Source organism: Urocampus carinirostris, chromosome 18, assembly GCF_059441175.1.
Source record: "Urocampus carinirostris isolate Australia breed hairy pipefish chromosome 18, RoL_Ucar_1.0, whole genome shotgun sequence".
In the NCBI taxonomy this organism is placed as follows: domain Eukaryota; kingdom Metazoa; phylum Chordata; class Actinopteri; order Syngnathiformes; family Syngnathidae; genus Urocampus; species Urocampus carinirostris.
In genome coordinates this window covers 29,103,441-29,129,641 of record NC_142366.1, presented here as the reverse complement: position 1 = coordinate 29,129,641, position 26,201 = coordinate 29,103,441, and the positions used below count along the sequence as shown (strand labels likewise).

Below are 26,201 nucleotides of genomic sequence, written 5' to 3'. Positions count from 1 at the left end.
CATAGTGTCCGATCCTAATATGATAACACAAAATATGATAGCAGCCGACCGATACCTCTCAAAAACCATCAACGAACAATTCAAATAGCAGTCCAAAGCAGCAAGTTATTGGCAAATTATCTGTGATAATATAAAGTAATTAAAACTGATTACTGGGACATTTCGCTACTTTGTGGTTTGGCTATTGCGGGCCCACTGATTCGTGGATTTCCATCGTGCATTGTGTTCTGCATTCTGATTGGCCGAACAGAGGAAGATGCTTTCTGTCTCCAACAAACCTGGACCTCTCCACTTGCTAAACCTGCTCATGAGCAACATGCGTGTCTTTGGCGCTCCCTAGGGGTTCCTTGTTGCTGCTTTTTTTTAAAAATGTTTGATTTTTGTTGGACAGAACGAGAAGGTACATGCAGTTTACCCTTATGGCCACATGATGGCGGCAAAGTAACATGGAGACTGAAGTGGATCGGGTGCTCATTTATTTAAGTTGCGCAATAAAACAGCAAAACAATAATTTGACACTACAGCTGTTATTTGTATTTGAGTGATGTTCTGCATTCTGATTGGTCGAACAGAGGAAGATGCTTTCTGTCTCCAACAAACCCGGACCTCTCCACTTGCTAAACCTGCTCATGAGCAACATGCGTGTCTTTGGCGCTCCCTAGGGGTTCCTTGGTGCTGCTTTTTTTTAAAAATGTTTGATTTTTGTTGGACAGAACGAGAAGGTACATGCAGTTTACCCTTATGGCCACATGATGGCGGCAAAGTAACATGGAGACTGAAGTGGATCGGGTGCTTATTTATTTAAGTTGCGCAATAAAACAGCAAAACAATAATTTGACACTACAGCTGTTATTTGTAAGTGAGTGATGTTCTGCATTCTGATTGGCCGAACAGAGGAAGATGCTTTCTGTCTCCAACAAAGTTGGACCTCTCCACTTGCTAAACCTGCTCATGAGCAACATGCGTGTCTTTGGTGCTCCCTACGGGTTCCTTGGTGCTGCTTTTTTTTAAAAATGTTTGATTTTTGTTGGACAGAACGAGAAGGTACATGCATTTTACCCTTATGGCCACATGATGGCGGCAAAGTAACATGAAGACTGAAGTGGATCGGGTCCTTTATTATTAAAGTTGTGCAATAAAACAGCAGAATAGAATTTCACACTACAGCTGTTATTTGTAAGTGAGTGATGTTCTGCATTCTGATTGGCCGAACAGAGGAAGACGCTTTCTGTCTCCAACAAATCTGGACCTCTCCACTTGCTAAACTTTACTTACATTACATTTGCAGATTTCCTTTGGTTCGCCTGCGACTTCGGCTGGGCCAATGACCCGTCCTTCTGCAGGTGGACTTCCGAGGACACCGGTTCTCGGTGGCAAATCCAATCCAGCGGGACCCCGACCCTCAACACGGGACCCAACATGGACCACACAGGTGAAGACTTTACTTTTATCATGATTTAAGACGATTTCGACATTCCATGACGTATTTTCGCTTCAGGCGGCTCAGGGAATTTCATCTACACCCTGGCCACGGGTTTGCAAGAGACGGAAGTGGCCCGCCTGGTCAGCCCGGAGGTGGTCTCCCCGGATTCGGACCTGTGCGTGTCCTTCTGGTACCACATGTTCGGGTCCCACATCGGCACGCTGCATATAAAACAGCGCAAACAGACGGCGGACGGTGCCGCAGACATCTTGCTGTGGACGGTCAGTGGTCACCAAGGCAACCGCTGGAGGGAAGGCCGAGTCCTCCTGCCACGCACGAACCAACCCTTTCAGGTACCGGAACCATGGGCGTAACCAGCCCATTTTTACGAGGTGCTCGTGAACCCCCAAGCTCGACTTAAGCCCCCCCAAAAATGAGAGCATTATTAAAACTCTCTTTTCCTTAATTAAAGATAGGACAGGACTTGAAAAACGATAGACATTTCGTTTTAAATAAGAAAAACAAAACTGTGAACAACGCAACTGCCTTGAAATGGTTCAGTCCGTTTGATTCCTATAACCCCTCTTACCCCGTATTACAGTGAGAGTATGTTATACAGTGTTTATGTTGAACAACTATTTAACGCCCAAAACCATGACTTTGTTATCCATCCATCTATCCATTATGTGCACCGCTTATCCTCAGTAGGGTCGCGGGGGTGCTGGAGCCCATCCCAGCTATCTTCGGGCAGTGGGGCAGGGGACACCCTGAACTGGTTGCCAGCCAGTCGCAGGGACAGACAATTCGCTCGCTCATTCACACCTAGGGACAATTTGGACCGACCAATTAACCTGACATGAATGTTTTTGGAATGTGGGAGGAAACCCACGCAAGCACAGGGAGAACACGCAAACTCCACACAGGAGGTTCGATCCCATGACCTCAGAACTGTGCCGCACACGCGCTAACCAGTGCGCCGCCGTGCTGCCCTTATTAAAACTCACTTTTCCCCTAATTAAGGATAGGATAGAACTTGAAAAACGAGAGACATTTTGTGTTAAATAAGAAAAACCAAACATAACTGTGAACAACGCAACTGCCTTGAAATGGTTCAGTCCGTTTGATTCCAATAACCGCTCTTTCCCCCACCGTATTACAGTGAAAGTATGTTATGCAGTGTTTATGTTGAACACATATTTTAACACCTAATACCATGATTTTGTTATCATCAACATATACAGTGGCTTGCGAAACTATTTGGCCCCCTTAGACATTTCAGACTTCAGATATAAAACTGTAATTTCTTTTGAGGCATCAACAATAAGTGGGACACAATTTATTGGATATTTTAAACTTTTTTAACAAATAAAAAACAAAAAAGTGCATGTGCAAAATTACCTAGCTCCTTTACTACCATTGCAGCTAACTCTGTCCAGAAGTTCAGTGATGATCTCTGAATGATTCGATGTTGATCTAAATGACTAACGATGATAAATGGAATCCACCTGTGTGTAATTTAGTCTCTGTATAAATGCATGTAGTCTCAGAGGTCTGTTTCAAGCGCAGAGAGCATCAAGAAGAACGAGGAACACACCAGGCAGGTCCGAGACACTGCTGTGGTGAAGTTTAAAGCTGGATTTGGATACAAAAAGATTCCCCAAGCTTTAAACATCAGTGCTACAAAGTATTAACTCAATGGGGCTGAATAATTTTGCACACCCACTTTTTCGTTTTTTATTTGTTAAAAAAGTTTAAAATATCCAACAACGTGTTTTGAAGTCTGAAATGTGCCAAAAGGTCACAAAATTCAATAGGGCCAAATAGTTTCGCAAGCCAGTGTATTTATCCTCATTTTAGCCTAGCTTGATTGTTGGGTGTGTGTAAGCTATGTATGAGGTCATCCTCCTAGCACAAGCATTCAGTTTTTCACGGCTCCATGTTCAGGTGAGAGCGATATGGTTTTGAAGTGGACCCAAAAGCTGGAAGCAGGAAATGCTACACACAAACAGAATCATCAACAAAGTAACAAACACACAAAAACGACAAAAACAAATATTCTGTCACGGACCAGAAACTGAGACGGGGCCCAGTAGCGTTCGACGGATACGGGTAGCAGGTGGCAGGAACGCGGAAGTGGCACTTCCGTGTCGAGCGATGGTAATCGTAGACAGCAGGGATACTGGTCGATAGCCGGGACGGGAGAGCAAGGGCGGTATCGAGTCCGGAAAAGAGGTCGGCAACAGGTATCAGGCAGGTAACAGGGCAAAACAGGTCAATGGCTGGGATGGACGAGCAGGGCAGAAACGGGTCCAGAAACAGGTCGGCAACAGGTATCAGGCAGGAGAAAACAGGGCAGGAAAACGTCAAAAGGTATGGAGCTTGCCTAGCTGGGAGCATAGGTTCGCAAACGGTCTGACAGCTTCCTCTTGGAAGCCGGGGCTTTAAAAAGAGTCTTTGAACCAATCAGCGCTCAGGGCTGTTGGCGCCAATTGGGCAGTCACAGGTGCCCTGAATCAGCAATCATGACGTATTCAGAACCAGGAATAAAAAACAAACCTCATAAACCAAACCAGGATGAAAGTGGGAACAGGTGAGGGTGATATTGATGGTGGGAAATGAATGCGGAAAATAAAAATCACCCGACCTAAAATCGCCTGTGACTAGACCGTTTGCATTTTAAAATAGAAAAGATGTTTTGTGACTTTAGTTTTTTTTTGATTAGCGCCATTTTTTTGTGTTCCAGGTGGTGATTGAAGGGTTAGTAGAGAGAAAAAGCTGGGGCGATATCGCCGTGGATGACATCAAGGTTCTCAATGGTCTGCTTGCCGCAGACTGCAAAGGTGAGCCTTAATAAAATCCACAAAATTTTAGACGTATAATTTGAGGACACCATTTAGAAAAAATCTCTCTATTTGGGCAGATCCCGACGTATCCACTGAGCCCATGCTTCCGGAGGATCGCTTTAATGAAATCGGTAAGATTTGAGATTCTTTTGAAACGGTCTGGTGTTGCTGGGCATTCTCCTTGGGCGAGGTTGTTGGGGCCGTGGTCGTATGAAAAAGCACCAGGGAGCCACTAGAGAGTGCCAAAGAGCCACATGGTCGCATGCACCTCCAGGGATGTTTCTACACGATGTGGCAACCCGGAGAATCAAAGACCGGTTTCACATTTGGAAACACACAACCAGACTAGAACAAAACAAGCATTATAGACTACTACAAAACGGGAAAACAGGAGGTCCAACAAACATCGGTTCTTCTCCAATGGGAGGTAGGCCTCCTGTGATGGGTGGCAGAAAGAGCAGTTGAAATAAAATCAGGCCTGCCTTCCGGCAATCCCCGAAAGGTCAGGGTTCCATTCAGTCCTGACTTCTCTCCACCTTGGAAGTACTGGTGCTCTCTCCAACCAGGTCAGGGGGTCCCCTGCCCACTGCCCGAAGATATCTGGGATGGGCTACAGCACCTCGCGTCCCTACTGAGGATAAGCGGTGTAGATAATGGATGGATGGATGGATGGTGGTCTCTCCTCTCTGGACAGCTGTCCTTAAATACAACTCCCAATAAGCCGATTAGCCTGAGCTGGACCACTCCCATGAGCCAGTTGATTGCAGGACGTATACTGGAAGGTAACTGTGGTTCACAACCTCGCTCAATTGGGAAGGGCATGTCAGCCCAACTAATACAGTCTGCCTTGTAGGGTGCGACCTTGGGTTTCCAGAACAAAGGCACATGTTTATCATTTTGGGGTATTTATGTAGGGTCCCTTGACACAAAACCTAGCTAAAAACACTCCCAAAGGCCTAAAGTAGAACAGTGTCAATTTTCACGAAAATTGGTTCAGCCATTTTGGTACCTATAAGTCACATACGAACACACACATATGCGCAAAGTCTCATTTTCTTTTTCAATCCACTTTTTTTAGTGGAGGAGATCACGGAATATCCAGACTTCGTGGAGACCAACCAGATCAGCGGTGCCGGCAACATGTTAAAGACCTTGGACCCCATCCTCATCACCATTATCGCCATGTCGGCCCTCGGCGTGTTCCTGGGGGCCATCTGCGGGGTGGTCCTTTACTGCGCCTGCTCCCACGGCGGCATGTCGGAAAGAAACTTATCCGCCCTAGAAAATTACAATTTCGAACTGGTGGACGGCGTCAAGTTGAAGAAGGACAAACTCAACGTGCAGAGTTCGTACTCGGAGGCGTGAGAGGGCGAAACCGTGAAAAAAAACCCAGGCGACGGACTCCAAGGAGCGCACAAAAACCTCTGGGGTTTTTCCCCAAGAGGGCCCCATTCAGGAACCGACGGGAGGTTTGAACTCATCCATGCTTTTCTCAGGAGCTGCAGTAAAAAGAACCTACCAGTAGGGGGACTCTGTGTACAAAAATAAATACAGGAAGAGAAGAAAAAAATCCAACAATCTGTACAGATACGTAGATGAAATTTTAATTTTCTATTTTGATTTTTTTCGTTCATTTTTACAATCAGATGCTGGTGTCGAGACCAATTAATTGATCAAGTTAAAGGGACAGTGTGTATTATTTAGAGAATCCCTAGAGGTTAAAAAAAAATCTTCATTGGATGGGATAATCAGAAAAAATACATTATTAATGATAGCAATTCCCTATGTTAACACAACGCCGCACCTATTGACTCACAGCCAGATCGACTATGTGGAATAAAAACAAAGATAATAAACCCCCGTTTATTATCTCCTCGTTTCTTCTTCTATTTTCCTTGTTATCTTTTCTTTTTATCTTCCTTTTTTGCTTTCTTTTTCTCTTTCTTCCCGTTTTTACTTGTTTATTTTCTTGTCTTTTTTTCTGTTTTTTCTTTCCCTCCATCTTCTTTTCTTTTTGTATTTTTCTTAAGCTGTTGGTTTTTTTTCACGCTTTTCTGCTTCTTTTTTTTCTCTCTTACCTTGTTTTTGTATTTCTTTCTTCTCTTGTTTCTTCTGTTTTCTTCCTTCTTTTTTTAGTTTGTCTTTGCTTTTTTTTCCTTTTTTTCTTTTTTCTGTTTTGTTTGGTTGTTTATGGTCTTTTTTTCTGTTTTCTTTCCTTCCCTCTATCTTCTTTTCTTTTTATATTTTTAACGAAGCTGTTTTTTCATCCTTTTCTGGTTTCCTCTTTTTTTTCTCTCTTACTTTGTTTTTTTTCTTTCTTCTCTTTTTTCTTCTGTTTTTTTCTCCTTCTTTTTCGGTTTGTCTTTGTTTTTTCTTTCTTTAGCTTTTTTCCTTTTTCTTTACTTGTTTTGTTATCGTCTTGACATTTTTTTCTGTCTTTTTCTTTTTTTTCTTTCATCATTGTTTTTTTTCCCTTAATTTTTCTTTGTTTTCTTCTTTTTTCTTTTCATTCTGTCTTTTTTCCCTTCTTTTTTCTTTTTAACTTTCCTTTTTTTCTTCATTTGCAAAGATCTACGCCAAAAATAAGAAAAACAGTGCAGTTTTGGTCACTTTGAGTCCTCATCATTTGTAATGCACTAATCAATACTGTCCAAATATTAAACACTGTCCCTATAAGAGTATTTATCATTATTACTGTAAGTGATTTTTTTCTCTTTTTTTGAGGTCATATAGTCGATCAATTTCGAGGTTTAAAATGAAAATCCGTACCCGGTAGGTTTACCAACGTTACGGCATACAGGGTGTCCTCATAGTTCATGAATCCAACCTCCCTCTCTCAAAAATGAGTCGCATCCATTACGGTTCTGATAGTGCCTTTAGTACATATCGGATGTTTTTATTATTTTTGTTTTGTTTTTTAAACTAGACTTAATTTATATGAAAGGGCAGAAAACAGGGGGCACGTGGTTTCATAAATACCTGCAAAAGGGTATCCATTCCATCAATCAATCATTTGATTGTGCTTTATCTGTTTGTGTCTGAAAACCCACACACTGTAAATATGTTTTAATATATTTTATTGTCTTTTTTTTTAAAGAAAGTGACAAGAAAACAAATCTGCCTTTTTTTATTGTGTGTCTGCGTATGTAAATACAATCTCCTTCCCGTTTTGTGGACGGTGCAGTGTTGACGTCTCTCGTTCGCTATTCATGAAACCGCCGATGGATGAATGAGTTAAGAAAAGACGATAAAATGCACAGTGAAAAAAAAGTAAGCAATGAACTTTCGGACGCTTTTTTTAACATGTAGCGCTCGTCCAGTTCCGTGGAAAAGGATCCGCCTCCTTCCTGGTTTCTGTGTTTTTTTGCATATACATCCTCACAAAGGTTTTGGATCATAGAACCAATTTTGACATCACGCAAAGACAACCCAAGCAAATACAAAATGTAGTTTTTTGAAAATAATTCACATTTTGAAGACACAAAAAAATCTATCTGAACCCAATTGAGAGTTGGGACCCAAACGCGTGACGTTCTCACACAAGCCTTTTATTTTACGGGAAATGGGGAGTCATGCACGTTAGGCAGCGGTCTGGCGTGGAAAGAAAGGAAGCCAGAGGCCGACGAGATCGATTTTATTTGCCCGAATTAACATCGGGGTCGATACCGGACAGGACGAACAGACAGGATTGATAATGAAACAGGATATTGAAAATAAATAGGGCAAACAAGACGGAAACAAAAACTGGAGGGAATAATAAACAGGAAAAAATAGACGGGAACAAAAGTGGAAACCGATATTAAACAGGACAAAAATAAACGGGAACAAAACCGGACAGGGAATCCCAACAGGAAACAGGACAGAGTCAAAACTCACGTCTTGCGGGGCAGAGGTTCGTTGACGGACTGACCAAGTAAGAGAGAGCGCACTGAGTTTAAAAATCTGTCAATGAGCCGCAGATGGCGCTGCACGGGCAGGGCCAATTGGGTGCCATGGCAACCGTGACACAAAGTAAAAAAGTACGGTAATAATATAAAAATATTACAGAAATACTACACAAATCTGACTGCAGAACTACTACAAAAATACCACACAAATACAACTCAAGTAATACTACAGCAATACACAGGAAATACTAACTACACAGATACTACTATGGAAATACTACAAAAATACAACTGCAGAAATACTACAAAGAAATACTACAAAAATAAAACTACAGTAATACCACAGCAATACTACAAAAGTGAATGGGAACGAACCTGGACACCGATATCAAACAACGGGACAGACAGGAGTGATATCAAAACAGGGTATGGAAATTAAACAGGACCAACTAGACGGGAACGAAACTGGAAACCAATATCAAACAGGACAAAATAAAAAAAGAACAATACCCGACAGGAAATACCAACAGGCTACAGGACCGAGTCAGAACCCACGTCTTGCGGGGCAGAGGTTTGTTGACGGACTGACAAAAGGAAAGTGACAGGACTGGGTTTAAATAGCAGGGAAGCCAATCTGTCAACGAGCTGGCGCAACACGGGTGCGAACAATTGGGCGCCATGGCAACCATGACAAGAAAAGTTTACATTAACTGGTAATAAGTCTTTTACACCACTGTGGAGGAATTTTGGCCCACTCTTCTTTGCAAAATTATTTCAAATCTGCCCGTTTAAGGTCCTACCACAGCAATTGTATTTGAGTCCCTATCATGACTTGGCGACTTCAGAACTTTTATTTGGTTTTGTTTTCTGAGAGTTTCAGAAGTGGTCTTTCTAGTGATTGTTGTCCTGGTGCAGGATCTATGAGAGCTTACGTTTGAGGGCACAAATTGATGGCCAGACCGATTCTGTCACCGATTCCGAAGTAGCAAAACAGCCCCAGACCATCACACCGTCACCACATCTGGGTTTTTTTGTCAAATGCTATCCTGTTTTTACGCCAGATATACCTTATGCAGTTCAATTTTTGGCTCATCAGTCCACAGAAATATTCCTCAAAAAGTCTTGAGGATAATCAAGATGCTTTTTAGCAAATGTGAAACAACTCTTTGTGTTTTTTTGTGACCGCAGTGGTTTTCTCTCATGAATGTCATTTTTCGCCAGTGTCCTAACTGAGGCCTGCATTTACGTGGGTGTTTTTCGAGGTTCTCTTATAACTTCCAGAATGAGCCTTCGTCCCATTCTTGGAGTAATCTTAGTTGATCGACTACTCCTGGGAAAGTTTGCCACTTTTTCCAGTTTTCTCCATTTCTGGATAATGGCTCTGACAGTGGTTCACCCTACAACCTTGGAAATGGCTTTGTGACCTTTTCCAGACTGATATATTTCTATCAGGTTTTTTTCCAATTTCTTCAGGAATTTCTTTGGCTCCTGGCATGTCCATCGTGTCGTTTTTGTAGCCTACTACCCTTTGCCTAATTCCTTTATCACACAGAACCAAGGTTTTTTGTGCCTTAGTAAATGGAATCAACATTTGAAAACTGCATTTTCTATTTCCTTGGGTTGGTTTGATGGTCTGAAACCTTTGTGAGTGAGAAATATGCAAAAAACACAGAATTCAGGAAGGAAGCAAATCCTTATAAAGGCAATGTAGCTTTTTGTTGGTAAAAGCACCAACATACCAAAAAAATTGTTTTACTTTGTTTGTTTGTTTTGTTTTCGGCTTGGAAATATGTCACTGTGGATTGCGCACTGGGGAAAAGCTATCTGGACAATGCAGTTTGTGTGCACTTTGTTATTGACTCCTTTCGTGATAGAAAACCTATTAAAAGGGGTGAAATGAAGAATGGTGCTATGACTTAAACCACACTACTGGTAGAGGAATCAAGCTTGATGAAGCTTCATGAAACACCTGGTAATTTTTGGACACCAAGAAAGGTGCTTTTGGTTCCAAATATTAAAAGTTCTTCGAGAACCTGACTTTCATGGAGTACTCGATGTTAATGATGCTTAGTGCAGCTCCATAAAGCTCGATGGGACGCTTGGAGTAAGTGGAAGAATGAAGCTTCATGAAGCATTTGGGCCAGTGATGATTCAAGAAGTTACATGGAACTCCATGAAACAAATGGGCTTATTGGGGAGCTGCGTGAAGCTCCATAAGGCAGTTGTGTGCTTCACGAAGTTTCTGTAGGCAGACATTTTGAGAAGCTGTGTGAAGCTTCATGAAGAACTTGGGCCAGTGATGATTCATGAAGCTACATGGAACTCCATGAAACAAATGGGCTTATTGGGGAGCTGCGTAAAGCTCCATAAGGCGGTTGTGTGCTTCACGAAGTTTCTGTAGGCAGACATTTTGAGAAGCTGTGTGAAGCTTCATGAAGAACTTGGGCCAGTGATGATTCATGAAGCTACATGGAACTCCATGAAACAAATGGGCTTATTGGGGAGCTGCGTGAAGCTCCATAAGGCGGTTGTGTGCTTCACGAAGTTTCTGTAGGCAGATGACATTTTCAGAAGGTGCGTGAAGCTTCATGAAACACTTGGGCTGTTAATGCTATGTTTTTGAAGCTTTAAGAAACACATATACTGGTATTCTAAGTATTTGTACTCTAGTAATGCAAGGAACTTCATAAGCTTCACAAATCACCTAGGCCAGGGATGTCAAACAACCTCAGGCTCTGGGGCTTGATCCAGACTTTCTGTTCTCAGGCGGGCCGGATCAGGAAAATAATTTCAACTTGAAACTTTTAGCTTTGTTTTTACGTTTTATACTTTATCATTCAGACTACTTTAGTAGCCTACCCTAGCTATTACAATCACGGGAACCAAGGAATCTTCTGAACATTACACATTTATTTGCAAACGAAGGGGAAAAAATATTTTTTTATTGGCACTAAATGCAGGTTTACACCTGAACCAACTTACCAAGCTATACAAACTCAACAAGGAGCAATTACAAGTGTTTTCGAAATAAGAATTATACTACACCCCATTAGATCAAACTACTAGTCTGGGCCTTACGGCCCTCTTGCAGCCAGACAGACCATTTGGTTTGCATTTATTAAAACAATCCTAACCTTTGATAAAAATCACTTAGAGAATCGCTCAGAGGTTTATAGCGGTCCGCATTGAATCATCCTACGGGCTGGATCCAGCACGCAGGCCATGTATTTGACACAGCTGACCAAGGATAATCAAATCTCACAGAAAACTTGTGCTGGTATTCCAAGTACCTCGTGAAGCTTTGTTATGCCAAGTTCTTCATGAAGTTCCTTGAAACTCTTGGGCTAATTAAGTCTTATGAAGCTTTATAAAGCTTTATCGAACAAATGGGCTGTTTATGCTATGTTTTTCAAAACTGCATGAAGCTTTAAGAAGCTCTTTGACTGGTATTCCAAGTACTTGTACTCAAGTGTTGCATGGAGCTTAATTAAGCTTCATGAGGCTCCATGAAACAAAACCCCACATGCTTCCTGGGGTTTCATGAAGCATTTGGGATAACATTACAAGATCACCACAAAGTAGTCAAACAATAGTCCAAGTATATCATTGACATTTGTCATCCCAAGTTCTTTATTGGGCGCAGTGAAGTTCCTTGTGACGCTTGGGCTGCTGTTTGATCTTCATGAAGCTTCATTAAGCTTAGTCAAAAATTTGGGAGGTTTATACTATGTTTTTAAAAGCTGCAAGAAGCTTTAAGAAACACTTCAACTGGTATTCCAAGTACTTGTATTCAAGTGTTGCATGAAGCTTCAAGAAGCTACACGAGGCTCCATTAATCACTTGGAATACGAACCCAAATGCTTCTTTAAGGTTCATGAAGCATTTGGGATGACATTACAATATTCCAACTACATCATGGACCTTTGTTATCCAAAATGCGCAGTGAAGTTCCTCGAGACACTTGGGCTTCTGTTTGAGATTCATGAAGCTTCATTAAGCTTCGTCAAACATTTGGGAGGTTTATACTATGTTTTTAAAAGCTGCAAAAAGCTTTGAGAAACATTTCAACTGGTATTTCAAGTACTTGTATACAAGTGTTGGCTCCACAAAGAACCACAAAGAAGTCAAACAATATTCCAAGGACCTCATGGAGCTTTGTTATTCCAAGTTCTTCGTGAAGTTTAGCAAAGTTCTTTGAAACACTTGGGCAGCTATTTGAGCTTCATGAAGCTTCATTTCGGCGGTTTATGCTATGTTTTTTTAAGCTGCATAAAGCTTTAAGAAACACTTAGTCTGGTATTCCAAGTACTTGTATTCAAGTGTTGCATGAAGCTTCAAGAAGCTACATGAGGCTCCATGAATCACTTGGAATACGAACCCAAATGCTTCCTGGAGGTTCAGGAAGCATTTGGTATAACATTTCAAGATAGCCACAAAGACGTCAAACAATATTCCAAGTATCTCATGGAGTTTTTTTTTCCCAAGTTCTTCATGAAGTGTAGTGAAGTTCCTCAAAACACTTGGCCTGCTGTTCAAGCTTCATCAAACATTTGGGCTGTTTATGTGTTTTGAAGCTTTAAGAAACACTTAGACTGGTATTCCAAGTAGTTATATTTAGGTGTTGCTTCATGAAGCTCCATGAAACACCTGAAATACAAACCCAAATGTTTCCTGGATGTTCATGAAGCATTACAAGATCACCACAAAGCAGTCAAACTATATTCATTGTGCTTCATGAAGCTTCATTTTTCAATTATTAGTGATGTCCCAATTGTCCTCGGTAGTATAAAAATGGGGCAAGGAACCCCGCGGAGACTGTTAGTAAATGGAGGATGTACTTCTTCACAGTATCGGGAAACGATATCGCACACGGGGAAAAAAGGTACATCTTTTTGCAGTCGTGTGATTTGTGGTGTCGTGCCGCGTTCACAGCTTGTCCCTTCTGGTTAACCATGGCACTTTTGCTTCACATTTTGACGTCCGCTGAAAAATAAAAACGCGTAGCTCTCAGCAACATCTGCTGCTCAAGTAAGGAGGGTAAAAGAAATACTGTAGCGTGGATTCAAACCAATGTTGCACTGATGAATATTATATTTGAAAAGCGTATATGTGTTTATAGCGAATATTTGCAAAGAAAATGATGAAAAAGTACCCAAAAAATACATCAAAACAACTCATATAGGGAAATCTTTCATGTTTTGATATATAATTTCAGGTTATGTGAACTATAATTCTGAAATGTAAAATATTGGGATGTTTTATTGAGAAAAAAAAACTTTAGACCGTCCTATCTTTTTATTTGAATTGTATATTATCGCCCACGATTTGTACTGTCATTTCAATTTTGTGCTTTTCTTTTTTTAATAAAATGAGAAATTACTACTTTTATTTTCAATACCGCTTCTCTCGTTTGCTCTTGTAGGAAAAAGATGAATAAAACAGCAACACCTTAAAAAGAGCTTTTGTTTATTATTATTATTACAATTATTATTATTATTACTCTATGGGGATAGTAGTAGTATTAATAGAAGTAGTAGTAGTGGTATTATTGGTAGTAGAAATAGTATTGGAAGTAGTGGTAGTCGTAATAGTAGTAGTAGTTGTAGTAGTAGTAGTGGTGGTGATGGTAATAGTAGTAGTGGTGGTAGTATTGGAAGCAATAGTAGTAGTTCTAGTAGTAGTATTAGTAGTAGAAGAAGAAGTAGTAGTGGTAACAATAATTATAAAAATACTAGTAGTAGTAATGTAGTAACAATAATAATAATAGTAGTAGTTGTAGTAACAATAATAGTAGTATTAGTAGTAACAATAATAATAATAATAATAATAATAATAATAGGAGTAGTAGTAGTAGTAGAAACAATTATAATAATAATAGAAATAGTAGGAACAATTACAGTACTAGCAGTAGCAGTAGTAGTAGTAGTAGTAGTAGAAGAAGAAACAATAATAATAGTAGTAGTAGTCGTAGTAGTAGAAACAATAATAGGAGTAGTAGAAGTAGCAGTAGTAACAATAATAATAGTAGTAGTAACAATAATAATAATAACAATAGTAGAAGTAGTGGCAGTAGTAGTAGTAGTAGAAACAATAGTAGTAGTAGTAGTAGTAGAAACAATAGTAGTAGTAGTAGTAGTAGTAGTAGTAGAAACAATAACAGTAGTAGAAGTGGTAACAATAATAGTAGTAGTAGTAGTAGTAGTAGTAGTAGTAGTAGTAGTAGTAGTAGTAGTAGTAACAATAGTAGTAGTCGTAGTAGTAGTAACAATAATAACACTACTAGTAGTCATACTACTACTAGTAGTAGTCATATACTGCTACTACTAGTAGTTGTGGTAGTAGTAGTAGTAGTAACAATAATAATAACACTACTAGTAGTCATACTACTACTACTAGTAGTTGTAGTAGCAGTAGTAGTAATAGTATTAGTAGTAGTAGTAGTAGTAGTAGTAGTAGTAGTAGTAGTAGTAGTAGTAGTAGTAGTGGCAGTAGTGCTAGTTGTAAAGTAGTGGTAATAGTAGTGGTAACAATAATAATAGCAGTAGTAGTAGTAGTAGTAGAAGTGGTAGTAGTGGGAGTAGTAGTAGTAGTAGCAGTGGTAGTAATTTACAAGGTTATCTTCCCCAGAGGCTCGGCTAAATGCATACGCGCACTTCCACAAATAACTTTACAAATACATTTCAAAATAAAAGAACAGAATGTGTGGATTTACCAGCGATGGGCTGGTGATCGCTGGCAATGACTACTGACCACAAATGGGAAACTGATGCAAGATTCAGTCATTTTGCTACTCTGTCATTGCCTTAAATGAAGCGTTTTAGAACGCGTAGTCTCTTGTGGTGCATAATTTAAGTACTGGCAATGCCAATCACTCGTTTCAAAATAAAAATTGCAGTAGCAATAAATGAAAGAAAGACGCTTTTGGCGATTTGGGGGATAAAATAGCTAACAAATATACAAACAAAAGAAAAGAAAATCTCGAAGAATACATTGGGTTTAAAAAAAACGAACAAAAGTCAAAAGAACAATTGCCTACTGCATTAAAAAACTTTACCGTGGTTATAATTTCGAAGAACCACCACTAGAGTGTGCTAAAGAGCACTGTGACATACCTCAACTCTGTTTCTCTTTTTATCCATGACCTATTTCCTTGCTTCAAATTCCTACGTGAACAGCGATACATGCAATAAATATCGCAGTAAAACAACAACCAAAAATGTCCATGATTTAAAAGTGCAGCGTAAACGCGACACACTCACACACACACATAATACATGTTTTAAACAAATATATATACTGGTAATTGTTACAATGTATGTGTTTCACCCGGTGCGGTTATAGGGGGGCACCAATTTGCAATGTACACACTGAAGTTTCCGGTAAAGCTGAGTAACATACGTCTATGTGTGAGTCTTCATTTAAATGTAATATCCAACGTAAAACAGTAATACAATACAAAATCATCAAACAGTAATTTTAATACGTGTCGGTTGTTTTATTTTATTTCTTCTTCTTTTAATTTTACTGATTGTTAATTCCGAAGTTTTAAAAATAATTATTTACTCTCGTTTGACTGCAATGACCAAAATTGACCACTAAAGGGCGGTAGAGTTCCAAATAATCACCAGGACTGAGCTAAATGGCTATTTTTCTGGTTTTGTTATTTTAGATTTTTATTTTAAGGATTAGATTATTTAGTTGATGGTGAGACACGAGTACTTTGTCCCTTCATGTGTTTTCAACAAAAATGCTACAAAATTACTACAAAACTAAGTCTCAAATGTTGTGCTTGAAACAGACTCTAACATATTATTTTGTCTTCCCTCTGATTAGGAATAAATACTATAGAAATTCTACAAAATATTACTACAGTAATATTTAAAAACACTTAAGAAATACCAAAAACATACTTGTATAAAAATACTTAAAATACTTCTACAGAAATACTACTAAAATACCACTACAGAAACACTATAATACAAAAATACAGCTACAGAAATATCACTACATAAATACTACAAAAATACAACAGATATACTACAAACATTATTCGATGAAAATCCAAAAATACTTCTGTAAAAATACTACAAAATAAAAGAACACAAATACTATAAAAATTCTACAGAAATGCTGCAACAATCTGTGCAGAAATACTAAGAAAATACCACAAAAATACAACTCAAGTAATACTACGAGATTTCTACAGATATACTACAAAGATACTGCTCCTGTAACACTATCATACAAAAATACTACTACATAAATATTAAGACGGAAATACTACAAAAACACTTCTACAGAAGTATCACAACAGAAATACTACAAAATACTACAAAGTATAAAAGTACAACTGCAGAAATACTACAAAAAATACCACAAAAATATAACTCAAGTAATACTACGAGAATTCTACAGATATTCTACAAAGATACTGCTCCAGTAACACTATCATACAAAAATACTACTACATAAATATTACGACAGAAATATTACAAAAACACTTCTACAGAAGTACTACAGATATACTACAAACATTATTCTTTGCAAATGCAACAAATATACTACTGTAAAAATACTCCAAAATACTACAAAGTATAAAAGTACGGTAACAATATAAAATACTACAGAAATACTACAAAAAATCTGACTGCAGAACTACTACAAAAATACCACACAAATACAACTCAAGTAATCCTACGAAAATCCTACAGGTATACTAACAACAAAGATACTCCTATGGAAATAATACAAAAATACAACTACAGAAATACTACAAAAATTACAACTTAAGTAATAGTACAGCAATACCACAGATATACTAACTGCAAAGATACTACTATGGAAATACTACAAAAATGCAACTGCGGAAATACTACTAAAATACTACAGAAATTAATCTACAGCAATACCACAGCAATACTACAAAAGTATGACTACAAAAATTCTTCTATAAAAAAAATACTACAGCAGAAATATAGTGTACTACGATGCGGTGCAAAGAATGAAATGGACTTAACCATTTCAAGGCAGTGGAGTATTTACGACGGTGTTTTCCTTTTGTTTTTTAGAGTTTTATCTAGCGTTTTTCGCCATATTTTAACCTATCTAGTACTTAATTATAAACAAAAGAGTTTTAAAAGTGCTTTAATTTTTTGGGGGTGCTTGGGTGTAATTCAACTGTGCTAAAGCACCCCCAAAACCGGGCTGGTTTCGCCCATAAGTTATACTATGTTAGTCAAACAGAACAATAAATTGAATAGAATATTTTGCTACTTTTTAAAAAAATATATAAATATATTTCTAAAAAACAGCTGTGACGTAGACTTCTCGATTGGCCTGGAATTATTTAGGAGACCTTGTCACGGTTGCCATGGCGCTCAATTGGCCCCGCCCGTGTGGCGCCAGCTGCGGCTCGTTGACAGATTGGCTTTCTGTCTATTTAAGGTCAGTGCTCTCACTCTTCCTTTGTCAGTCCGTCAATGAACCTCTGCCCCGCAAGACGTGGGTTTTGACTCGGTCTTGTTTCCTGTTGGTATTTCCTGTCCACTATTGTTCACGTTTATTTTGTCCTGTTTAATATCGGTGTCCAGTTTCATTCCCGTCTAGTTTGTCCTGTTTAATTTCGATACCCTGTTTTGATATCACTCCTGTCTGTCCCGTTGTTTAATATCGGTTTTCAGTTTTGTTCCCGTCTAGTTTGTCCTGTTTAATTTCGATATCCTGTTTTGATATCAATCCTGTCCGTCCTGTTGTTTAATATCGGTTTGCAGTTTCGTTCCCGTCTAGTTTGTCCTGTTTAATTTGGATACCCTGTTTTGATATCACTCCTGTCTGTCCCGTTGTTTAATATTGGTTTCCAGTTTTGTTCCTGTCTAGTTTGTCCTGTTTAATTTCGATATCCTGTTTTGACATTAATCCTGTCCGTCCTGTTTTTTTTTTTTATATCGGTTTCCAGTTTCGTTCCCTTCTGGTTTGTCCTGTTTAATTTCGATATCTTGTTTTGTTATCAATCCTGTCTGTGCCATTGTTTAATATCTGTTTCCAGTTTCGTTCCTGTGTAGTTTGTCCTGTTTAATTTTGATATCCTGTTTTGATATCAATCCCGTCCTTCCCGTCCTGTCCGGTATCGACCCCATCTGTCCGATATCTACTCAGGCAATTGGTATCGATCTCGTTAGCCTCTGGCTTCCTACCATTCCACGCCAGACTGCTGCCTAACGTGCATGACTCCCCATTTCCCGTAAAATAAAAGGCTTGTGTGAGAAACGTCACGCATTTGGGTCCTGATCCTGTTCCGGTTCAGGACAGACCTTGCCTTCCTGTTACACATTATGAGTCACTCCATCACATCCTGCTGCTAAATCCAAAATATTGTAAATGCCAACCATTTTGGAGAATCACTCTTACTTTGTGGTGGAATATACTGTATTAAAATAAATTGGACATAGCGTTTTAAGCTATTTGTGGTCCTGAAACAAATTTAGAAAATAGATTTAGTTAAAAGCAAAGTAATAATAATAATAATAATAATAATTTCCTTGTATTGTCATTCTGTGTAACAATGTACACAGAACGAAATGTCGATTGCACCTGACCCGTTGTAGCGAGCCGATGCAGCCGCAGCCAACAGAGGGCGCCGCCGACCACTTTTTAAGTCTTAGGAATGACTCGTGCTCCCTCAAAAAACATTTCTCTTGAAATAAATCAAATCCTGGAGGCAGAGGACAGAGATAATAGAATAACTCTAGAGGACAGGTGTTAAACAGGCGGCCCGCGGGCCAGATCAGGCCCGCTAAGGGATTGGATCCGGCCCACGAGACAACACTCAGAGAAGCGCAAGAGAAAAACGAGCTGCAGGTTGAAATATGTCAACTTGATGTTGCCAAAGCCAGGTGCCTCGAACAAATACACTGTACTTGTATTTCTTTCTCTCTCTCTCTCACTCTCTCTCTCTCTCTTTTCCACCCTGTTTCTCCCACTCTCTGTCTCTTTAACTCTCTATGTCTCTCTTTTTCTCCTCCTTTGTTGCTCTTTGTCTCTTTCTCTCTCTGTGTCTTTTTAACTTCTTTTGCTCTAACTTCCTTTTTTCCTTTTCTTTCTTTTCTCTTTCTCTCTTCCTACCCTTCGCGCTTTCTTTTCTCTTTTCTTTCCTTCTGTCTTTCTGTTTCTCTTTGGATTTTGTCCTCTCCCTTTCTTTCCTCCTCTCTCACGCCTTCTCTTTTTATCTCTTTTGTTTCTCACGCTCTCTCCCTCACTCCCTTTTTTTCTTTCTTTGTCCCGCCCTTTCTTCTTTTCCCTCCCTCATTCTCTTGTTTCTTTATCTCTCTTTTTCTCTCTCTTTAATCTACAAGTCTGGCCCCCGACAGAATGTTTGTTCTATTGTGTGGCCCCCGAGTTAAAATGAGTTTGACACTCCTGCTCTAGAGCTTTGTGTTGCACATTCTGCTTTCTGGAAGTCTCAGGAGGCATTGAGCTGCACTCTCTAGTTAAACACTCCTTGGAGACTAAACAGGATTCGGGGCCCTTCCGGTATAGATAGTTTGTTTGTTCGCTCAGTATTTTCCCGAGTACGTGTTCTTAACGTTCTACACGAATGTTTTATTCCATTTTTAAACTTTATTGATAATAATAAACATCAGAATAAATGTATGGGAACAAATACCAATTGGTGTAGAAAGTCAATTGGGTAATATGAGTGCTACTAACTAGAATTACAGAATAACAATAGAAATTCATCCGTCCATCCATTATCTGCACCGCTTATCCTCAGTAGGACCGCGGGGGTGCTGGAGCCCATTTCAGCTATCTCCGGGCAGTGGGCAGGGGACACCCTGAACTGGTTGCCAGCCAGTCGCAGGGCACAAAGAGACAGACAACTCACACCTAGGGACCATTTGGTTGGGCCAATTAACATGACATGCATGTTTTTGGAATGTGGGAGGAAACCCACACAGGCACGGGGAGAACATGCAAACCCCGCACAGGATGGTTAGATCTCATTAAATCAGAACAGATGGTAGACCCATACGCGTAACGTTTGGGGCGGCAGTAGCTCAGGAGGTAGAGCGCTTGTCTTGGGATCAAGGGATACCAGTTTGAATCCCGGCTCATCCGTGTTACATGTCGAAGTGTCCTTGGGTAAGACATTGAACCCCTATTACCCCCATTAAGCAGGTTAGCGCCTTACATGGCTGCAAGGCCGCTATTGGGAAATGTGGAGCACATTGTAAAGCGCTTTGGGAAGTCATTGACTTGAAAAGCGCTATATAAATGCATTTCAAAATTTTATTGGGATTTTGAGTAAGTCAGGTGCGGGGAAACCAACGCCAGCGATACGGTGCTCGCTGGACAGGAGGAGCAAGCAGCTCACGGGATCGGAGTGTGATCAGAATACGGAAGTGAGTGGATTTGTTGGAGCAGGAGATTGGAGCGTGGTCGGTGGGCAAAAACGGGTCGATAGCCGGAGCGGGAGATCAGAGCGAGGTCAGTGGGCAAAAAAGGGGCAGTCGCCAGAGCGGGAGATCAGAGTGTGGTCGGTGGGCAAAAACGGGTCGATAACCGGAGCGAGAATTCAGAGCGTGGTCAATGGGCAAAATGAGTCGATAGCTGGAGCGGGAGATCAGAGCGTGGTCATTGGGCAAAAACGGGTCACTAGTCGGAGCGGGAGATCAGAGCGTGGTCGGTGGATAAAAACGGGTCGATAGCCGAAACAGGAGATCAGAGCGTGGTCGGTGGGCAAAAAGGGGTCACTAGACGGAGCGAGAGATTAGAGCGTGGCAAAAGAAGGGAAAAATCAGGGAGCCGGAGACGATCTGGAAATCAAGAGCAGACAAGCAGGATGTGGTTGAGGACGGGACAGATGGGAGCCAGAGTCAAAGTGCTTGCCCTGCGTATGCGGAGGTTTGCTGATGGACTGACAAGGAGTGACTGGAGTACTGAGTTTAAATAGGAGGGGAAACAATCAGGCAATGAGCAGCAGCTGGCGCTAAGTGAGCAGGCCCAGGTAAGGGCAATGAGTAATCTTGACACATGACCACAGAACTTTACCGCAGACGCGCTAACCACTCATCCGCCGTGCCGCCCTCTTAGAAATTACATAATAATTCTATTAATAATAATAATAAGAAGAGTACATTCTACTTTAAAGCACCTTTCAGGACACCCACAGAGTACTAAACAATAATAACACAACAATAAAACAAGCAAGTAATGAATAGCAAATAAAAACACAATTATCTAATAAGTTTTCATGGACAAAATATAATCATATCACAAGATTCAGATATTTTGTAGACCAGCAGATAAGGCTTTGCAGGCCCTGACGGCCCATTACTGATTATATGTAGGAATAAATATTTATAGCATAAGTTAAATACAAAAACATAAATTCAATTTTGAATGAATCAGTTATTTATGTGAGTTATTACACTGTCTTTAGTTCCAAGAAACGTTCGGCACCAATTCGCTTTTAATTGTTTTCTATGCATTGATGGAGTTTATTTTTTTCAGCCATAAAGTCATTTGACAGTAAAACAAAGCTAAACCGGAACGCAGACAACACTGTATTCAACTTAAGAGACTTATTACACATAAAACAAAAAATAAATTGACTCTGAAGAAAAAATAAATAAATAAATGTAGAATTATTGTTAATAATAATGTATGAGATAAGCACTGCAGTGAAATAGTGGGAGCATTTGATGAAATATATCCTAAAGTAACTTTTATTTTGATACTAATACAGGAAGTAGAAACCCTTTAAACTCGTGTTACAATCATATAATTTCAAGCGCTCAAGCACAGCGGGTCGGACTGGCGAAGAGCGACGCTTTCGTCGCCTGTTGCTTTTTACGTCCCGGTTTTTAACGTTTACTTAAAATTGAAAACATTTGAAATATAAACTGGATAAACGAGAATTCGTGTGAATCAACCGTGACGTTTATTTATCTTTCTTTTTTTATTTTTATTTGTGGGATTGTGAAAGCCGGTCCGGTGCCAACAGGGCTGCGAGAAAACCGCCACTGCTGTGGTGGCTCATCATCGGGAGGACTGCTATCTTTTTTTGTATTTTTTGTGCTGCCACGGAACTCAGAACTCAACGGAAAAGTAAGCAGATTAATGTTTATTTTATAATCAATTGGAGAAAAAAAAAACACTTCGAAAAAAATGAGAGAATATCACTTTTTCCCTCTGTTTTCACCGTCTTTCCTCGGTTTTCTAAGATTTATAAACATGTATTGAATAAATACTAATGACCTGATTTATTTTTCTATTTGAAAAAGTAAAAAGTCAGCTGTAAAGTCTCTAGTAAACGTTGCCATCATTAAAAAAGTTGTGTTCTCTATCCTTGAAAAGTGGTGCAACAAATAATCCGTTTTAAAGAATCGCCTACTACTTTTTTTGTAATAATATAATCACAATTAATCGATACAATTTGTGTTAGAAATATTCCGAAACATTTTTAGATGCTCAACACTAAATATTGGCTAATTTCCAGGCATGTTCATAGCACTTTTTATTCCAGACCAATACCAGTTTTCAGTACCGATATCACATACAGATACAAAAAGTACATAGCATTCCATTTTCTCTGCAAATACATATTTTTAAATCCTGATATAATGTTTTCCCTGAATAATGTAACATCAATTTCCTAATTGTTAATTGGTCAGTAGAAATCAGGCAATACTGGAATTAGCCACCATTATGAGTGCCGATACTGTCATGACCAGAACGGAAACCGGACCCACTCACGTAACGTTTCTCACAGTTTTATTGGGAAGAAGGGAAAGGATTGCACACAGGAACCGGTGATCGCTGGTCGCGGGGAGCAGGTCGCTCTAAACGCGGAAGTGGGACTTCCGTGGCGAGCGATGGCGGTGTCGGGAACGGAAAAAGGGGGTCAGTAGCCGGGATAGAAGAGCAAAAACGTGATCAGGATCGGAAACAAGTCGAAAGCCAGGAGAGGAGAGTAGACATTTCTCATTTCCCAGTCAGGCCATATGTGTGAGTGTTGTGACAAATTATTGACCGGCTTCATCCGTGAAAATCCAGTGTCAATGGTTAAACAAACTTCTGTTCTGGTCATCTCAGGAAAAGAGACCTTTTTGTTGTACAAGATTTCTTGCATGTTTTCTGAAACAGTCAGCAAAAACATCACTAAATTTAGAATAATGTTGTGTTTTACCAAAAAACATTCTAAAATAAAACATTGATTTCAATTTGATTCATTGATTAATCAAGAGATTAATAGAATAATTAGTTGTTTGCTGTAGCCCTAATTTTGAAGCATTCTGACTTGGTGTAAGGTTTATATCAACAACAAAATGATTGAATTGCATCATATAAATTCTGGTGGACTGTACAAGACAGACCTGAGAAGTCTCAATATCCTTCACATGAAAGAAAAGTGTTTAAGCTTTCTTTTCAGTGAGAGCCACACAATATATTTGAAGACAAAATAAAACAAAGTCGCTTAACCTGATCTTCAAACAAAATCGTATTCTCCAATGCATTTTATTTCACGGTGTGATGTTTGATAATTTCATAGAATACATGAAATAATAATTATACCAGAGTCTGTGTCCCATATCAACAAATATCCCACTTAAAATTTGTCTCCCTCCCGCAGTTACTTAAGATTGTTGAGGTTCATTTTGATCATCATTTGTATTGTGAATAATGGTTTCAAAACAAGGTGCGAGCAGAGTTTTTTCGTAATAATGTCACAAAATACTGCAACCGAGAAGGATATGGATGTTTTTACCTTCGGCTATTGACGTAGTCACATTTGGGAATTGAGTGGTTATTATTTGTCATTCATTCCTTTTCATCTACAGAAATTTGTCTCAAATGTCCTTATGCGTTAATCATTCATAATTATTTTTTAATTTGCGTAAACCCTACGCTTGAAAAAATATCCAGGAAATGGTAGAAGGCAGACGACACACTTGCACGTGTATTCTGATGCATCTCATTGGGTAAGAGACACGGAAAAAAAACCTAAGAAAATGGCTTATTACCAGCCTTAAAGCTAGAAGAGTGCTACAGGGCTTCTCCTGCTAGTGTTAGAAACACATTGTTGTACTCCCGGCCTAAATGTGTTAAAAAAGTGAAAGAGCAGCACCTGGCTTGCGAGCCATATGTTCTCGTCACCTGGTTTTAGGGTTATATCAACAACAAAACGGTTAAATTGCATCATATAATTTCTGGTGAACCGTACAAGACAGACCTTGACAGGTCTCAATATCCTACAGATCTATGCTTGACACTCACCAGGCCTTGCTGCCATTTTTTCATTGTCTTGCATCACAGATAGGCTGCATTGGATTGGATAAAAGCTATGACATGAAGGAGAACTGGAGGATGTAGGCCTCTAAAACAGTCAAGCGCTGACTCCGCAGCCGATTTAATCAAGGAAATGGAGGCAGGATGAGAGGAAGGGTGGTGGGAACGTCTGGGCAGTGGGAATGAGAAATGCGTAATGAGGTGACATTGATGTAGGTTAATAAAGGACGAGGATAGGACGTAGAGAGTTGGGTTGAAGAAGAAGGTAAATGGATAACCAAATGGATGTGACCTCAACTTTCAGGAACACAGCTGCCTTGACAGCTGTAGCTACTCAGCTACTCAGCTACTGTCCTACCATCCGACTCAGCTACTCAGCTACTCAGCTACTGTCCTACCATGCGACTCAGCTACTCAGCTACTCAGCTACTGTCCTACCATCCGGCTCAGCTACTCAGCTACTCAGCCACTGTCCGACCATCCGACTCAGCTACTCAGCTACTCAGCTACTCAGCTACTCAGTTACTCAGCTACTCAGCTACTCAGCTACTGTCCTACCATCCGACTCAGCTACTCACCTACTCACCTACTCAGCTACTCAGCTACTCAGCTACTCAGCCACTGTCCTACCATCCGACTCAGCTACTCAGTTACTCAGCTACTGTCCTACCATGCGACTCAGCTACTCAGCTACTCAGCTACTCAGCTACTGTCCTACCATCCGACTCAGCTACTCAGCTACTGTCCGACCATCCGACTCAGCTACTCAGCTACTCAGCTACTCAGCTACTCAGCTACTCAGCTACTCAGCTACTCAGCTACTCAGCTACTGTCCTACCATCTTACTCAGCTACTCAGCTAATCAGCTACTCAGCTACTCAGCTACTCAGCTACTGTTCCAGGCTAGGAACCAATTTATGAATCCTCCAAACATAGAGCAACACCCAAGCTTTCCTTGTGCACGTGCGACGGTTTTGGTGGGTGGTGTATACCCAAGGTGTAAACTCCTCCCTAGGAGGTCAGGGTGAGGAATGTGCACTTTGTGGGTAAATTTGGTCAACTTACTTTAGTTTGCATCATCTACTAGTGACCAGATATTTGAAACAATTTAACAGCCGGTGTTGTCATCCTTGAATCTGGTGTACAACTCGAACCACTTTGGATTGAATCATCCATATTGAAGAAAACGGCAAGCCTGGAAGAGAGATTTAACTGTCTGACACATTATTTAACTTCAAGTCTAGTCCTTTCAAAGTACAGTCGGATTGTCGGGTGTGCCATGGGTATTGGTTTCATGCGCCTCCGCTGGAGCTCTATTTAACCAACACTTTAGGCTTCTCCGTCTTTTTTCTCCCTCCGGATTTAGTTTGGATCTTTTGGGTGGTGGCGCCTGCTTCTAAAAACAACCTTCTAAGACCCTCCGAGGAGTAGTGAAAGCTGACCTGTATGCAAGGGACTGCTGTGAAAATGAAGCTAAACTTTTTATGCTAGCAGGAAAAAATAGGAGCAGAACGTGTTTATTGTCGCAGTCTCGTCAGCGAGAGAGAAGTGAAATGTTTATTTGGCTTTTGGGTCCTGCGTTTTTGGAGTAAAGGGACAGACTATCGTGGAGTGACTATAATCATTAAAGAGAGTCATTCCAATGTCAAACCAACGTCTCTAAAACCTGACCTTTTTTACTTTTTTTTAATCTTCAATATCTTAACCAGACTTTAAGAGCAAAAAAATAAAACCATATTCAGGGTTCAATGGTTGTCATTG

The 26,201-nt window shown here is 39.9% G+C and overlaps 2 protein-coding genes across 3 annotated transcripts in view; both read left to right on the top strand.

Moving 5' to 3' along the window:
• nrp1a (neuropilin 1a) overlaps window positions 1-6,643 on the top strand; it is a 115,428-nt gene extending 108,785 nt beyond the window's left edge. For both annotated transcript variants that reach the window (XM_088321914.1, XM_088321915.1), the window contains 5 exons: window positions 1,289-1,432; window positions 1,499-1,776; window positions 4,167-4,263; window positions 4,344-4,397; window positions 5,345-6,643. In XM_088321914.1, coding sequence (XP_088178040.1) covers window positions 1,289-1,432; window positions 1,499-1,776; window positions 4,167-4,263; window positions 4,344-4,397; window positions 5,345-5,631 — 860 coding nt within the window. In that variant the 3' untranslated portion in view covers window positions 5,632-6,643. The remainder of the gene's footprint in view (window positions 1-1,288; window positions 1,433-1,498; window positions 1,777-4,166; window positions 4,264-4,343; window positions 4,398-5,344) is intronic.
• Window positions 6,644-21,956: 15,313 nt separating this feature from the next.
• The window catches only part of itgb1a (integrin, beta 1a), a 43,271-nt gene continuing 39,026 nt past the window's right edge, over window positions 21,957-26,201 (top strand). The window contains exon 1 of the mRNA XM_088322105.1: window positions 21,957-22,259. The gene's annotated coding sequence lies outside the window, so the exon portion shown is untranslated. The remainder of the gene's footprint in view (window positions 22,260-26,201) is intronic.